Below are 15,538 nucleotides of genomic sequence, written 5' to 3' on the forward strand. Positions count from 1 at the left end.
GGCTCCTCTGGCTTTTCTGGCTTGCTGTCTGCGGGTTTGCTCAGGGGCTCAAAGGCGCCATCCTCGGACTAAGGCATGTAGCTAGCGGAGATATCGTCTAAAAAGTATGCTAAATATGGGGCCCGCCGAGCCCTGCACTGTCAACGAGTTAGCAGAGAAGCACCGCCGGAGCGCTGGAGGGTCGTTTTGGTACCTGGAGCTGCGTCTGGCTGTCTGTCTTGTCTTCTGTCGAGATGTTGCTGCGCAGGCCGGAGGTGAAGTCGACGAGATGTAGTTGTTTATTTCCTAATCAGGCGACCAGGTCACGCTGTCTACTTAAAATCTGCTTCGAGTCACTTTCTCTCTCTATCACCACTTCTCTACTCGCAGCCTCTACATAGTGAACGGCATCTACAGCAGTATTGATTGCTATTGACGGAGAGCTCCAGCAACTGCGTGGGCCGGCCAGAGAAGGACGAACACCTCCCTCGCACACGACTGGTTGCAGCTCTTTGTGGCGTCTCTGGCCCTCACACATGCATCACCAAGGCTGCATGCTGCACGTCTTAGGTCTGTACTCACCCGCGGGATAAGAATAGGAGCTCAGGGGCAGGCCGGTCGAGACAGGTCGCAAACGACAAGACGAGAGGATGCAGATGCAGCAGATGCAGCAGATACAGCAGAAAGCAGCGGCCTGGGGAAGAAAGGCAAAACGCCCAAAAAGAGGACAAGGGAATACGAGATGTGGGCACTGCTGGCTTCCACGCTTCTGTGCTGCCAATCTCGTATTCTTTTTTTTTTCCCCCTGATTGCGAGAGGCGACTGGTGGCGGAGAGATGGATGGAGAACGATTGACAAGGACTTGACAGATGCTTGATATGCATGGAAAATGCAGGTTCGACATTAGAAGGTTGGTTCTTTTTTTACACAGACGTTTCCTCGCCATAACTACGTGTTATCACCCCGGACACCTGCAGAAGATGAAGAAACTTGATAAAATACATTAACGGAATGGCAACTCCCAACACCGAGCAGTCAAGTACAGAAAAGATTAGGGTCATGATGAGAAGAGACGATGAGGTGGATGTGGTGGAGGAGAAGGCGATGATGTTGGTAGTGGTGGCGGCGGTAGATGGCAGGTACTAAATGATATTGCCGGCCATGCCCATGAAGATGGCCTGTGCAGCGAGCTGGAGAGACCAAAGGCCGACCTTCTTGAAGCGTCGTGTCCGAGCCTGCTCGTCGACAACGTCTCGTGCAAAGGCATCGTATGTCTGTAAGGGGTCAGTTAGCTTGGGCTGCGTAGAAAGAAAGAGCAAGTAAGTACACACCTCTGCAGAGAGATCGTCCATCAGTCCGCTGTCGAAGATGGTCCAGCTACCATCAAAGTCGCTGGCTCGCTTAACTAGCCGGCACTGGATGGGGATGAAAGTTCGTCGGCTGTTGATATACGCCACTATGGGCCTGATAAGGGCATTATTAACGTAAGACAAGTCCCGGTTGAAAATGGGCACTACCGCGCGTACATTGTTCAAGTGTATGCGTAGGTCAGTGACCACAAATCGCTTGTTGTCTTCGTTCTGGGCCAGTGCACTATCATTTGGATGGTATCGGTCGGCGGTAACAGTGGCTTCCATCCTATCGTAGAAATCGGACATGACCTTGCCTAGACTCTCGTCTGATTCAGCTGGGAGCATAAGGTCGGCAACAATGTCGACAGTGCCCTCATGGATCCATGAGAAGGGGCCTTGGACTCCCGTGTTGAGATGGTCGATGTTCAGACCGTCTATGCGGATCCGGTTATGTTTCTTCCAGGGACTCCGGCCACCATCTTCTTCTAGACCGCCTTGTAGCTGGGCTCCTGTGTATCGATGTGTTTGGCGTGGGTGGATGGTGAATAGAGAATTGTCATACGAACCAGACATCATGTTCGCAGACAGGAAGTCATACATAAGCCATTGCCGTCGTAGCCTTGGTAGGTCGCATGAGAAGATGCTGAGGGTAAATGGCCGGAAGTTGTTAGGCTGGTATATAGTGACCAAAACGTCTTCCATCTTGAAAGAGTCCAGCTCAAAGTCGCCTGGGTTATGCTCTACCCGGTATGATTTGGGATCAATCTGAGCATCCGCTTCTGACCATTTGACATGCGTTCTGTCAACAATACCCCGAATGCCCTTGACATGTACATCTTTCAGCAGACCATGGCTATTAAACCATTTGGTAAAGGATAGCGTCACGTTGACTGTATCTATAGAGACATCGAATTGCGTGTAGTTTGAGTCCTCTGTCTCTTCATCGTTCTGCTGGCGAGGGTGGTCCATCTCCTGAAATGCGGCGGCGGCAACTGTCTTCGACGATCCTTTGCTCACATTCCCTTTCCCTTGGCCTGGTCTGCGGGAGACAAACACATTCTTGAAGGTTATCACTCCGTCACCCCATTTGGGCACAATTGCCGATTCAAAGACAACTTTCACTCCGGATGACCGAGTTAGATAGTTACCGATCCATCTTGCAAGGGTTTCTAACAGCTGTCAGTAACGGGTGTTTTCGTCTTCGTGGAATTAATGCATAACTCACCTTGTGCAAAAACGGTATTGATAGTAAATATGAGGAGTGAGAAGAAGGTCGTCGTCCCCAGTATAATCCACAACACATGCCCAAGCAGAACCCAGGAGAAAAAAGTACTAATTTCATCAACATTGAATGGCCGGACACTCCTGATGGAAAACCACTTGAATCGCACTTTCAGCCGCGACCAGAATCCCGTGGCGGCAGCTAGAAGCTCTTCCTTAGTTGGCCGATGCATATGCGGTAGCCGGTCCATCAGATGGTATCGACCATGTCCTCCATCAGCCTTTGGAGGTCCAGCTGGAGTCTCTGGCCCAGAAACCGGTTTAGATGCTTCTGCATTCACGTTGGATGGCTCTGATGGCTGCTGTCTTCTCGTTTCTGGCGTATGCTCCTTTTCGCCTCCTTCCTTCGATGTATGTAGAGACCGTCTCCATCCCCAGCTGGCAGCACTCTGAAGCCCCAGGCCGTTCAAATTGTTTCCAAATCTCCTGCAGCCATGGTAGACACTCTTCTCCGTCGAAGCAGCTGCACAAGCTGCCGCTCCCGTCTCTACCGTAGCTGCACTCCTCGTAGACGTTGTACCAACCACCAACAATCCGCCTGATGCAAACTGGCGACTGACCTTCCTCACATTATTCGGTCTCGAGCTCGAAAATCGCCGTATCGTCCGATTCCGAAATAGATTGAAGCCGGAAGCCGAGCCATGGCAGTTCTCTGTGAAGGGACCGAGAGCACCCTGTCGACCGGGCTGGAGGAAGCTGGACTGGAAGCCGGAGGTAAAGCTGGTGCGCAGTGTCGAGAACAGCCGTCGTCCTATATGTCCTGACATGTCTCCTCTGGCATCATGAACGGCCCTAAGAAGCTTCTCTGATGCCTCCTTGCTCAAATTGATGCTTCTGGTCTTCCGTCAACAGCTGAAGCAAAAAATACCGTCCAAGAAATTTTATACGTCAAGCTTCCGCAGGTTTTTCGATAAGATTGCGATGTTTGTCTTGTTTGCATCGTGGATTTTCCCACCACATCGAAAGAATATCATTTTTATCGCAACTTCAACATCTCGATCGACGGTAACTTGACCACGGCCTGCGCTTAGTATTTGATCTGAAGATAGCCCGACGGTAATAGACATACCGGAACCATGCCAGCTCCCACCGCGCGCCTGGACAAGCCAGAGGAGAATGAGGTTTCTGCTCTACAGCCAGCCCAAAGTTTGTTCTCCCAAAATTTTCTTATCAGCAATGATGTGATGAAGGTGCAGACAGATACTGATGATATGGTGCAGATGAAGAGGATATCATGATAGATACAAGCGGTGCTCAACCGGAGGAGCCGTCGGCACCGCAGACACAGGGACAGGAAGACAGTGAAATGGCCGTAGACGAGGAAGGACGACTGCGCTTCACGCCCATAAAAGCATCCGGCAACGCATACAGAGTCGAAACTCGCAAAGTACCGATCCCTCCTCATCGCCTGACGCCTCTCAAAGCCGAGTGGCCAAAGATATATCCTCCACTGGTCGAGCATCTGAAGCTCCAAGTACGCATGAACATGAAGAACCGAGCAGTTGAGCTGCGCACATCGAAACACACGACCGATACAGGAGCCCTCCAAAAGGGTGAGGATTTTGTCAAAGCCTTTACTCTTGGGTTTGATACCGATGATGCTATTGCTCTTCTCCGACTGGACGATCTTTACATTGAGACATTTGAGATTAAGGATGTCAAGACGCTTAATGGCGAACATTTGGGCAGAGCTATTGGTCGAATAGCAGGAAAAGATGGGAAGACAAAATTCGCTATTGAAAATGCCAGCAGGACTAGAGTTGTGCTTGCAGACCAGAAGATACACATCCTCGGAGGATTCAGAAATATCCATGTTGCTAGAGAAGCTATTGTCAGCTTGATTCTAGGAAGCCCTCCGGTAAGTTTGTCCCCGCCTTATAGATTTACTTGGTTCATGGCTAATAATTGTATAGGGCAAGGTATATGGAAATCTACGTACAGTTGCCTCGCGAATGAAGGAACGATTTTAAAAGTAACTCATGATATTCGGTCTCATGTCGGCGTTTTGGCTTTGCATTTTGAATGCTATTGTTCGGTGTTAATTCTTTCTTTTTTTTCCTTTTATGATGCGGAATATATGGGTCTGGGAGCGAATACCTATATTATGGGATTTAGACAAAAGAAGTTCAATCGTGCCTCGGATAGGAGAATATTAAGAGATGCATTGATACCAGATTAAAACTTCATCATTTAAGCGTGCGTCAGAGAAAGATGCGCTGGTAATATCGTCTATGAAAACATGCTTAATCCCGCTTGAGTGGGCGGTACACCTCCTCTATACCATCCTTGGTGACAATCATCATCTGTAGCCCATCTCCAACCTCAATATGTCTCTCCACAGAACTAGTGAATGCATCATGTACCAGCTGCTGTGCACCCTCTCTGGAAAGAGGCTCGGGCTTCCTGGCCACAGATGCGTTACCCTGACCGCTGCCGGGAACATACTGGTTTTTGAAATTGACCTGGTTGTCCAAGAAAGGCATCATCAAACTAGCCGCCGATCCAGCCGCTCTACAGAACTCCCTCTCATACGAACCCACAGGGTCATAGCTGTACAGAGCTCCCTTGCCCTCTTCATCAACTCCAGCCAGAATAGCATGTACGTAGTATGGGAAAAACCGTTTTGAATATAGGATCGTGGATAGACGCTGTGCACACGCTCTAACGGACATTGGCTTGTTGTGGTGGTATTCATACATCTTGACGATGGCGTCGAGTCGTTCCTTGAGAGCTCGGCCGTCGGCAGAGAAGCCAACGACGCAGAGAATAATGTGGCCACCTTCTCCGGTGTGCTCGTCTGCGCCAATCTTGAATACCTTGGGTGCATATCTGGTGTTGATGTTGTACCCAGAGACTGATCGTGTGTCGCCTGCTAGGATAGCGAAATTGTCACCGGCTATGCCGAGAGTAGAGCCACCATTGTCCGTGTATCTAGCCAAAGATGCATGTTAGTCCCTGGTATAGCGTACTACTATGCTGCAGGTGAAACTTACGGGTAGAAGCTGTGCTGTTTGGCGCCGCTTGACTGCTCTGAGAAAGAGTACCCAACAGGCTGGCTGTGAGGGTCTGGGTGGGTTAATAGCGAGTTCATCTTGAGGGGTCGAGCTGCTATACGGCCACAAACAACACGTTTATCAAGGACCAGAGATGAGAATAGGCCGGGTATCGCTTTGTGGATTGCACTGTTGGTTGTTGACTGTTGATATGTTGACTTGGCTCTGCTTGAAGCTCTTCAAAGCTCGAAGAACGCAAGCTGGAGTTGCCTGGATTACATAAGCCCCTTCTCTCCTACTTTGCGCCGAACCGGGAGGAAAAGAAACAACAAGCTGGACAGGACACTGTCAAGTTGCTACAGCTACTGCGGGCCTACCTGTTGGCGTTTGTTCGTGGAGTGATGCTTGGGTTAGGTTCATACGAAAGCAGCAGTGAGGATGAGAGCACGAAAGATACAACTGTTGGTGTAAAGGGCGCACTAGCGGTTGACCAGAAGAAGCCGAGAGACAGTGTGCTTGAGGCAAAGACTCTGTCTAAAGAGCCGGTTGAGGATACGCAGAATGAAGCAACAGGTTAGTCAGACTTATTATCAAATTGATGCCGTGGACAATCCTTCTCACAGTTGTGTAGGACCTAGTGTGCCATCCACCGAACCTGTGGACGATTCTACCAAACCTATAGTTGGACCTTTACCACCTGCCGCCTATACACCACAGCTGTCAGAAGAAACCACGCAGTCCGACAAACCAACGTCTTTCATATCCATTAGTGCACTACGACGAGACTTGACGCTGCCTCCGTTTCCAAATCTCGACATTCCCCCGTCTCCTCCCGGGTCACCCAGTCCCGAAATGAACAAGAAATTCGAGCATTTCCTATCCCTAAAGAAACAGGGCGTTCATTTTAACGAGAAGCTGGCTTCTTCTTCTTCACTGAAAAATCCAAATTTACTTCAGAGTCTCATGAAGCATGCCGGGCTAGACGAAAGGGCGCAATATGGTACCTCTTTGCCCGCAGAAATATGGGATGTTACGACTCTCCCGTCATGGGCTTACAAAGATGAGCTGTCAAAGAGCCAGCAGGCCATACGCCGCAAGCTGGAAGAGAAGAAGACTGACCGGGATGCAATCGAATTTGTCTCTGGGTCTGGGAACGGTACCCCCGCGAGTGGCAGATTAAAGTCTAGCGCGGCTGAGCGGGTCATGGCTGGTCTCAGTCGAGAACCATCTCCGCTTAAGCTGGACCAGAGCAAGCGAAATGATCAGGATAAACGACAGAGACGGGTGGATTTGGAATATAGAAGACATCGTTCGCGGTCACCGGGCAAAAGGAAACGATCTAGGTCTCGATAGGATGCATCCTTTATATTTGAGTATTAGGAAGGAGTTTGGGCGTAACTGGAGAAATAAAATATACCCGGGATAGACAGGCTTTACAAAGTCACTTACCTACTAATATACAAATTACTATCATTTGTAGTTCCTCGCATCTTGCTGGCAGTAGAATCACCCGTTGGCGTTGCTGATACTTAGTTAACTGGCGAGGCGACATGTTTGCCTTGTTTGTTTTCTAGGCTGCGCTTATGTCGCAAGCTCACCAAAAACCTCCAAGCTGCATCAACAACGGACAACATCCAGCAATAAGCCACGGCCTGACCCAACGATAGCGGTTCTGTCTTTTACTCTTTCCGCAGTTACTCGGCTCCGTATTTCTTTGTCTCCTTTTTCATTACGAAGTCTTGACCCAACTATCCATCATGAACCACTTTCCAGAAGTCTGGGGTCGGGTGAGCACGAAGACATACAACCCGCCATCAGCTTCCTTTAGCTAACTACTGATTTGCTGTAGCCGCGAGACGATGTGTACGGGGCCTATGATCACTCATATCTCCAGACGTCCGGCCCAACGACCCATACCCAGCGCCCAATCGTGACAGGAACCTCCGTTATTGCTGTCAAGTTCAAGGACGGCGTCGTTATAGCGTCGGACAACCTGGGTGAGCTATCCACAGCATGTAGCATGTCGCGGTATTTAACTGTACTAATATAAATGTGCCAGGCTCCTATGGTTCTCTTGCCAGATTTACCGACTTGAAGCGTCTCCGGGCCTTTGACAACTCTTCCGTAGTTGGATTTGGTGGTGACGTCTCTGATATGCAGTATATCGACCGCGTCTTGAACTCCCTAGACATACAAGAAAACTATTCTACGTACGGAGAGCATTCTCTCAACGCCAAAAACCTGCACACATATCTGTCCAAACTGCTTTACCAGCGACGATCCAAGTTTGACCCCCTCTGGAATCATATCCTTGTTGCCGGACTCGACGATGAGGGCAAGCCATTCCTCAGCTCCGCAGACTTGCTAGGAACAACTTACTCCGCACCAGCCCTTGCTACAGGGTTCGGAGCCCACTTGGCTGTGCCTATTCTCCGCCGATTGTTCCCAGAGGAAAATGGGATAGACAACATCACGAAGGAACAGGCTGTTGATGCTATGAAGCAATGCATGAGGGTTCTTTTCTACAGAGATGCTAGAAGCTCAGACAGATATTCTATTGCGGTTGTTACCAAGGACGGTGTGGAGCTTAAGGAGAATGAAGCTCTGGAGAACCAGAGCTGGGCTTTTGCTGACAGGATCAGAGGCTATGGCACCCAAGTCAACTAAGCATGACCAGTTCTTTTTCAATTTCAATTTGGTACTGCTTAGTGTTTCTCAGCCAACCCTGAGATAGACGTTGCAATTATATCCAAGAGTTAAATCGTAATGACCCCCCATATTGATGCTCTCAACTGCATGGGATAACTATAACTTAGAGGAGCCATTGACATGGACAACCTTGTTACTGCATGATCCAACATTTTCAAGTGATACCTCCACTCTGTCCCCATCTTTTAGCCAAACCTGAGGTTTTCGACCCATTCCAACCCCCTGAGGGCTGTAGTATAATTTTATGTTAGTAACCCACGCCGGAGTACCGAAGGTATTGCAGCACTTACGTTCCAGTAAATATAATATCACCAGGCAATAGTGTAGTTCCCTGCGATAGGAAAGCAACCGTCTCTGCTACGCCAAATATCATATCCTTTGTATTCGAGTTTTGCACGGTTTTACCATTGACCTTCGTTGATATCTGCAGTGCGTTCGGGTCTGGAATTATCTTTGAAGTCACGATTCCAGGACCGAAGGGAGCCCACCCGTCAAAACCCTTGCCTATACCCCATTGGCTTCCACCACGTTTTATCTGCCATTCTCGATGGGACACATCGTTGCCCACTGAATAACCCAGCACATACTCAAGCGCCTTCGACTTCGGTACATTATGAGCCTCTTTCCCAATGATGATCACCAACTCACATTCATAGTCCAACCCTTCGCATTCCTGGGCCATTGGATGGACGGGTATATCATCCGTCGGCCCACTAGCTGCTGTGACAGGCTTGAAGAAAAGGATTGGGTATTTGGGTAGAGGCATGTTCGATTCTTTGGCATGTTCAGCATAGTTCAAGCCCAGGCATCGTATGGTCTTGATATCTTTCCGAGCCAGTGGACAGAGCAGCTTCTTCACTTCCTGGACTTGATCTGTGACCTGGTGATTGCCGAAGATTTCTCCCTTGATGATTCTGGCTTTGGTAGTTTTGGCAAGGTCACTAACACCGGAAGGAAGAATGGCATCTCCATGGTAGACCAAGCCGTCTTTGGCCAGGAAACGAACAAGGCGCTGATGAGACGGAATTAGTTCTATACTGTCCTATTGAATGATGGGCTCTCTTACGGAGAATGCAGGCATCTTTTCCTCTTTAGATTGGGTTTCTTATTGATACATCGCCCTCAGTCAAATGGAGTAAATCCATCAACAGCCCAGTCATGGCGATTCAGCCGAATTGCCGGACAACTTGGATTACTAATCTCCACCGGCGCCTGTTCTGGGCTAGTTAGTTAGGAAAATTGTGCTCCCGAACTGAAAATCAACAGGCCCAATCTGCAGGTGACCGGCGCGGTTCATAGACGTGTACAAACAAATTTCGATATTGGCTAGGAGACCCGGAAGGAAGCAAGAGGAAAGGGTGCGTTCTTAAGCATGGGGCAAATACGATTCTCAGGCCTACAACGAGAGGTCCTGAGCTTGTACCGCCAGTGCTTCAGAGAAATTCGCAAAAAGCCTATTGTGAGTGCAGTTTATTTGTTTCACGGTCATCAAAGTCCAACGGCTAATTGATGGTATAATAGAATTCCCAGAGTAACTTCAAACAATTGGCCAGGTATGCGCTTTCCGTGATTACGTTGGGAGGACCACGTACACCACAGGCGACTTCATCCATAACCGCGTTCATTTGCACCCATGAAACATCGAATATCCAACCTCGTTCAGCAAGCTAACGGAAAAATAGGGATGAATTCCGAAAAAATCAAACCATAAGCAAAAAGGATTTTGCCGCCATCGAATTTCTGCTGAGGAAAGGTCACCGCCAGGTGGAGATGTATTCTTCGCCAGCCATCCGAAACGTTACAAGGTGATACCCTCTTCGACAAAGAAGATGGCCTTCAGGAAAATCGAAGCTCTAGCCAGAGGGGTGCATGGCCCATACATATCGCCTACTGGATTCCATCCGCATCTCCAATAACCTTGATCGAAATAAATTTATATCACGTGATCTTCATCGGAAACAAGCTTATCCGATAAACTTCCAGTGATGGAACGTGCACGAAGCTTCTGGAAGCTTGGCGAATCTTGGCGAAGAAGCTGGCGAAATCGAGAAGAAACTCGAAGGTTCAGGCAGCATCAAGGAGCCTCGAGTATCACGAAGCAGCCTGGAGATGATTGTTAATGTGAAGGCAATCTACAAGGATCGCGTAGCTTCTAGGACAATGGCTTCGGTCTATATAAACAACCAACTTGTCGATGAGAATCGATCTTCCTTTCTCATCACAGACAATCAGAACAACTCGACTTCTCTATGCTATTCAAGAACAACAGCCTTCAATCCACTCTGAGAAACATTCGAACTCCAAAGACTACTCTTTACAAAGTCAACAAGATTCCATCTTCAAGAAACATTATCAACACCACTCTATCAAACTACTACAACAACAAAATGGCCTTCTTCCCACGTCTCTCTGGTGGTGAATTCACCCCCCTTTTCCGTCTTCTTGACGACTATGATGCCCACCGCGCTTGTGCATCTGAGACCAACATCGCTCGCTCCTTTGCTCCAAAGTTCGATGTGAGGGAGTGCAAGGATGGGTACCATCTTGACGGAGAAATTCCCGGTGTCAGCCAGAAGGATATTGAGATTGAATTCACCGATCCTCAAACTCTCGTTGTTCGCGGCAAAACCAAGCGCGAGTACACTTCCACCAACATGAACAACAAGGCTATCGAAGAGGCTCCAACTCCTGCAGCTATCGAAGATGAGCCGGAATCTTCCAGACGCAACTCCCACCAAGCCACTGTTGAAGATGAGGAGCCAGCCACTACTTCTCGCCCTGCCTCTCCCGCTAGGGACAACAAAGTCACCAAGGCTAGCAACAACTCCGTCAAGAAAGCTGATGCACCTTCCTTCAAGTACTGGATGACCGAACGCTCTGTTGGCGAGTTCAACCGTGTCTTCAAGTTCCCATCCCGAGTCGACCAGGATGCAGTCAGTGCTAGCTTGAAGGATGGTATCCTCTCCATCAAGGTGCCCAAGGCAGCTCCACCAACTCTCAAGAAGATCAACATTGCGTGAATGAGAAATGAAGACCAATATGTCTTACCCTTTTAATGATGCATGTGACTTTACGAACGATCCTGCGCATTTTATGATGGTTATGGGAAATTGATGAGTCTGGCGCATTCCGACTTTTTCTTTCGCTGTTCTGTATTCTAATTTGACGTTGTGACTTTGTTTCCTTGGTGCTTTCTATGACACTGTATTTATTATAGCCAGCCTCTTACCAGTCTTTACATTAATTAATTCACATACTTGTCTTTCAACAGCTGTTCCATTCCTCAGATTATCAAAACCAAAGTACACTTATATTCATACAGTTATTTATCCTATGCTATCGCGTAATATAGCGGGTAGTTTCCCGAAGCTATGTGCTCTGCCAATATTACGGCAGGAAGAATTGTACATATCCCCGAAAGTTAAAGAAAGCAATGAATGACTCAGTCAAATAATCAATGCAGTTGAATACTTCAAAATTTTGAATAGAAAAAAATAAATCAAATACAATTCCACCCAACCAACCGGCCAACCATCCACAACATGTCCGCTAAAAGGCAAATACTAATGAATAACTAAAAACATTAAGAAAATAAGGCATGCAGCCCTGTAAAAGGATTGGTTGTGGTGTCATTAAATTCGTGACATGGAATATCACATTAACGTAAGATATAAGGACAAACGATGGTCTGCTGGGTATATATAGAGTGAGTGTAGCAGCTAGGTATTGTATGTTCAGCGAGGGTCATATAAGCAACGTCATGGACGAGTAAAATCTTGCACAAAATAAAAAAAGTATATGCATGCTTTTAAGCCTTGGTGAAATAGGGATGCTTTGAATGGAATGGAAGTTGGTATCAGAAGATAGAAAGAAGGGAAGAAGAATGCGAAAGAGGTGTAATCAAAGATAACTTTCAATATGGTTGAGCGCACCCGGTTTCTGATGCGCCAGAGCCATTTGCGCCGCACAGGTTGTCGATGGGGCGCTGGGTAGGTGACTTGAGCGCCTCTCAGTCACAGTTGATTTAAGTTGGGAGAAGCGGTATGATGTTGGTGGTGTGGATTGATATTTCGCTTTCCGAGACTTACGGTCGAAGAAGACATCACGGACCGGCGATGGTGGGAAAGTAGAGTATCGACCGCTTGTCTTTTGATTTATAGACGAGGAGAAGCTGAAGTGTGATGCGCTCCTATGGAGTTTTTTGGGTTGCCGAGATGTAGCTGTAGACTGGTTGATCGATTCCTGAAGGGACTTCCTAGGTTGGTAGTCGTCGAGAGCAGACTTGTTAAGGTCTAGATTTAGCGGGAGGAGCTCCAGGTCTAGTTCTGGGTCGGTGGAGAGGGATCCCCACAAGTTGTTGTCTATTTCAACAGGGGTGTGGTTATCGATATAGTTTATCAGGTCTGCAGGACTGGTGTCGGTAAGCAGCTTCAGGTCGCCCATCGAAGTTGAGCGCGATAGGGGCGGGGTGAGCATCTGGGCTTTGGGAAAGCGAGGATCACCAGGCGGTGGGAGAGCCGGAAGAGGTTTGTCTTTGTTAATACCCTTTGACGGCCTCGAAGAGGTGGCATCTGAAGCCGATCTAGCGTGGACATGGGGCGCAGTGGGTGGTTTGCCTCCTGTCATCCGGGCGGGAGTCGAGTCTCGATACCTCCTATTAGGTCGTTTAGTTGTGCTGCTCTTGGGTGGGTTACTCTTGGTCATATTGCTAGCAGACGCATGGGACTTGGTTGCATGTTCCTTGCTAGAGTAGCTCTTGTAGGAAGTCCCCTTTGCATGGCTTCTAGCATGGCTTCTTGACGACCGTTCATTATTAGAACTTCTATGAGTACGATCCTTAGGGGAGGGTTCCCTAGGAGAAATGCACTTGGGAGAAATTTCAATAGCAAGGCCCACAGGAGAAGGAATCTTACACTGAGTATGTTGGCTATCCGCAGGCCGGGGGCGGGAAACCTGCATAGGCTGACGGAACCGTGGTGGTATAGGCGGTGGACGGGAGGGTTCAAATTTGGTTCTGACAGGGTATGTTGGGTCCAGGTTATATTCAGACATAGAATCTGCTTTATTTTCATAAGTAGGCTCCTGAGGCTGCTGCTTGGGCCGAATCTCTTGGCTTGTATAAGGCTCAACCGGGTATCTAAGATGGGCTGGAGGCCAGGGGAAGACAGCGTTGATAATCTCCTTATCTCCATGAGAGGTGATTGAGATTGTGCCCTCGACTGGATCATTAATACCTCCGTCGCAGTGGATGAGCGCCTGATTCGAGTCTCCGTCGAACAAGCGACCGTTTCTATCCCTCGAGTTCCTCTGTCGTGACGACGTATAACGGTGTCTGGAAGCCGATTTTCCTGAAGCAGAGCTGTATCCGCTGTCGGTCTTATTCAGAGCACCAGAGCGCTTACTGGACTCCAGCTTCTTCGTCTCCTGGCGTTCTTTGCTCAGGGAGGAGTGGAAATGGGGATCGTGGAAGCTCTCGTGGGATTGGACGGTATCGTCCCAGAAGACGGGAATTTCCATTCCTTCATCTTCAAAGAGGTTGTCGTCGTGTTCAGTTTGCTTCGTGGTTGTCACCAACATAGGCGTAGGCTGGACAGATGGTGGAGTCAGTGGTCTGAGATGAGCCGAATCAGGGCTTCCGAAACCCGCTGGCGAAGTAGGGCAGTCATCGAACCAGGAGACACTTGGTCTTCGAGAGGTCACCAAAGGAGTGAGCTTTGGTTTAGACCGAGGGGATGACTGGGTAGCGAACTCTGGGAGGTGTTGGGCTTCGACCGCACCCTCCGAACGATGTATGTTCAGCCTGGATGACGACCTCTTTGGGATAGGAGGAGGAGTAGCAATAGCAGGAATGGTAACAGGCTCTTCAGCTCTAGCCATGACTGTCTCCATCTCTGGCAGTGGTTCTTGCTCTTGCTCTGTCTCCGTCTCTGGTTTAGAGTCCAACTGTTCTATGGAATTCAAGTCTGGATAAGACCTTTGTTTCTTGCTGCTAGGTGCCGGGGAGGCGCAGCCGTTTACAACATGGAGAGAGCCAAACTTGAAGGTCCCTAGGTGCGTATAGCCTTGTTCGCTCGGGCTGATAGCTCGAGCTGGGGAGGCAGTTCTTGGTCTTGGATAGGCAGCAGAGGTGGTAGTCGTAGCGGCAGTATCAGTAGCAGCACCAACGTCAGTCCAACTTCTTCGCAGCGGTTCTGTGTTAGACTTATAGTGGAAGAGGGAGTCGTCCTGGTGAGAGGTGTGTTGCCTTGACTTGCTGAAGCGCGGGAATCTAGTCGGGATATTAAATGACCGCCGGCGGGCTGAGACTAAACGAGGCTGTCCTGACGGAGGATTCTGGGGCGACGGCATCGGCGCATCAGTATCACCATGATGGCCACCAACAGCAGCGGCGGCAGTAGAACCACCGCCAACGAGTCCCAGGCCAACGAGAGCTGGCGACGCTGGATCTGGTGCCCGCGGAGTGCTGACTGCAGCAGAGGCAACATTATTATCTCCGTTTGAAGTGAGAGACAAACGACGCTGGAAGTTAGATTTTGACCGAGAAAAACGGCGTTTAAAGCCGTCCATCTTGGTTGATATGGGCGAGCGAGGTTCTTCTTCTACCACCGGAGACGCCCCTGATGATGCTGGCGATGCGCTGTTCTTCGCGCTCATGCGACCGAGGAGCTGTCGTCTGAATTCGAAGAACTCCACGAGCGGCGTAGACGGTGTTTGGTACGGGTCTGGCACTGCATAGTCTATACACCACTGGCATTGGCAAGGCTGTGGCTGCGGCGCAGGCTGCCCTTCAACCGGTGACTTGTTGGGTACATCCTGCGACGTCTTCCCTGAAGATTCCGGAGCTCCCGCAGCTTCTACGGCTACCAGAGACGTTGAAGATGCTAGGGCTGCTGCAGACAATGGCCTTGATAGACGATTCTGGTGGTGTTTTGACTGTGTATTTCCCATCTTCCTCCAACTCTGCTGTTGCTGCGGCAGCTAGTTACTGCTGTTCTCCGTGGACAAACGGGCAGCTCGCCCTTCTCTCGTATTGATTGATGGAGCGAGGAAAAAAAGAGAGAGCATTGAGCATCCAGAAAGAGAGAGCTCTCCCAATAATAACAGCTCCCCGAAGCTCCCTGAGCTCCCAAAGCTCCTTTCGTCCCCTCTCGTTCAGATCCTCCAGGGCCTGGCCAGGGTGGAAGGAAACCAAATTAGACTGAAATTAGCCTAGCAGAATCCCTA

General features: G+C 49.2%; 8 protein-coding genes across 8 annotated transcripts; 4 read left to right on the plus strand and 4 right to left on the minus strand.

The window, feature by feature from the left end:
- Nucleotides 1-1,121: 1,121 nt before the first annotated feature.
- On the minus strand, nt 1,122-3,379 carry ARB_00983 (uncharacterized protein; the record flags this gene model as incomplete). Its single annotated transcript, XM_003012686.1, has 2 exons — nt 1,122-2,500; nt 2,557-3,379. 2 exons carry the CDS (start codon nt 3,377-3,379, stop codon nt 1,122-1,124), a joined length of 2,202 nt encoding a protein of 733 aa, XP_003012732.1.
- Nucleotides 3,380-3,688: 309 nt separating this feature from the next.
- Nucleotides 3,689-4,582, plus strand: ARB_00984 (uncharacterized protein; the record flags this gene model as incomplete). Its single annotated transcript, XM_003012687.1, has 3 exons — nt 3,689-3,758; nt 3,833-4,470; nt 4,526-4,582. 3 exons carry the CDS (start codon nt 3,689-3,691, stop codon nt 4,580-4,582), a joined length of 765 nt encoding a protein of 254 aa, XP_003012733.1.
- A 273-nt stretch (nt 4,583-4,855) lies between these two features.
- ARB_00985 (uncharacterized protein) lies at nt 4,856-5,703 on the minus strand (the record flags this gene model as incomplete). Its single annotated transcript, XM_003012688.1, has 2 exons — nt 4,856-5,543; nt 5,606-5,703. The coding sequence occupies 2 exons, from the start codon at nt 5,701-5,703 to the stop codon at nt 4,856-4,858; spliced, it is 786 nt and encodes a 261-aa protein (XP_003012734.1).
- Nucleotides 5,704-6,006: 303 nt separating this feature from the next.
- Nucleotides 6,007-6,958, plus strand: ARB_00986 (uncharacterized protein; the record flags this gene model as incomplete). Its single annotated transcript, XM_003012689.1, has 2 exons — nt 6,007-6,178; nt 6,288-6,958. The coding sequence occupies 2 exons, from the start codon at nt 6,007-6,009 to the stop codon at nt 6,956-6,958; spliced, it is 843 nt and encodes a 280-aa protein (XP_003012735.1).
- A 404-nt stretch (nt 6,959-7,362) lies between these two features.
- On the plus strand, nt 7,363-8,272 carry ARB_00987 (uncharacterized protein; the record flags this gene model as incomplete). The annotated part of the gene is made up of 3 exons (XM_003012690.1): nt 7,363-7,392; nt 7,455-7,602; nt 7,734-8,272. 3 exons carry the CDS (start codon nt 7,363-7,365, stop codon nt 8,270-8,272), a joined length of 717 nt encoding a protein of 238 aa, XP_003012736.1.
- Nucleotides 8,273-8,410: 138 nt separating this feature from the next.
- Nucleotides 8,411-9,395, minus strand: ARB_00988 (fumarylacetoacetate hydrolase family protein; the record flags this gene model as incomplete). Its single annotated transcript, XM_003012691.1, has 3 exons — nt 8,411-8,543; nt 8,605-9,356; nt 9,381-9,395. The coding sequence occupies 3 exons, from the start codon at nt 9,393-9,395 to the stop codon at nt 8,411-8,413; spliced, it is 900 nt and encodes a 299-aa protein (XP_003012737.1).
- Nucleotides 9,396-10,563: 1,168 nt separating this feature from the next.
- On the plus strand, nt 10,564-11,334 carry ARB_00989 (heat shock protein Hsp30-like, putative; the record flags this gene model as incomplete). Its single annotated transcript, XM_003012692.1, has 1 exon — nt 10,564-11,334. The coding sequence occupies one exon, from the start codon at nt 10,564-10,566 to the stop codon at nt 11,332-11,334; it is 771 nt and encodes a 256-aa protein (XP_003012738.1).
- An 880-nt stretch (nt 11,335-12,214) lies between these two features.
- ARB_00990 (uncharacterized protein) lies at nt 12,215-15,262 on the minus strand (the record flags this gene model as incomplete). The annotated part of the gene is made up of 1 exon (XM_003012693.1): nt 12,215-15,262. The coding sequence occupies one exon, from the start codon at nt 15,260-15,262 to the stop codon at nt 12,215-12,217; it is 3,048 nt and encodes a 1,015-aa protein (XP_003012739.1).
- Between the last annotated feature and the right edge of the window lie 276 nt (nt 15,263-15,538).

The sequence above is a fragment of the Trichophyton benhamiae genome, assembly GCF_000151125.1.
Source record: "Trichophyton benhamiae CBS 112371 chromosome Unknown contig02295.1, whole genome shotgun sequence".
Taxonomy (NCBI): Eukaryota; Fungi; Ascomycota; class Eurotiomycetes; order Onygenales; family Arthrodermataceae; genus Trichophyton; species Trichophyton benhamiae.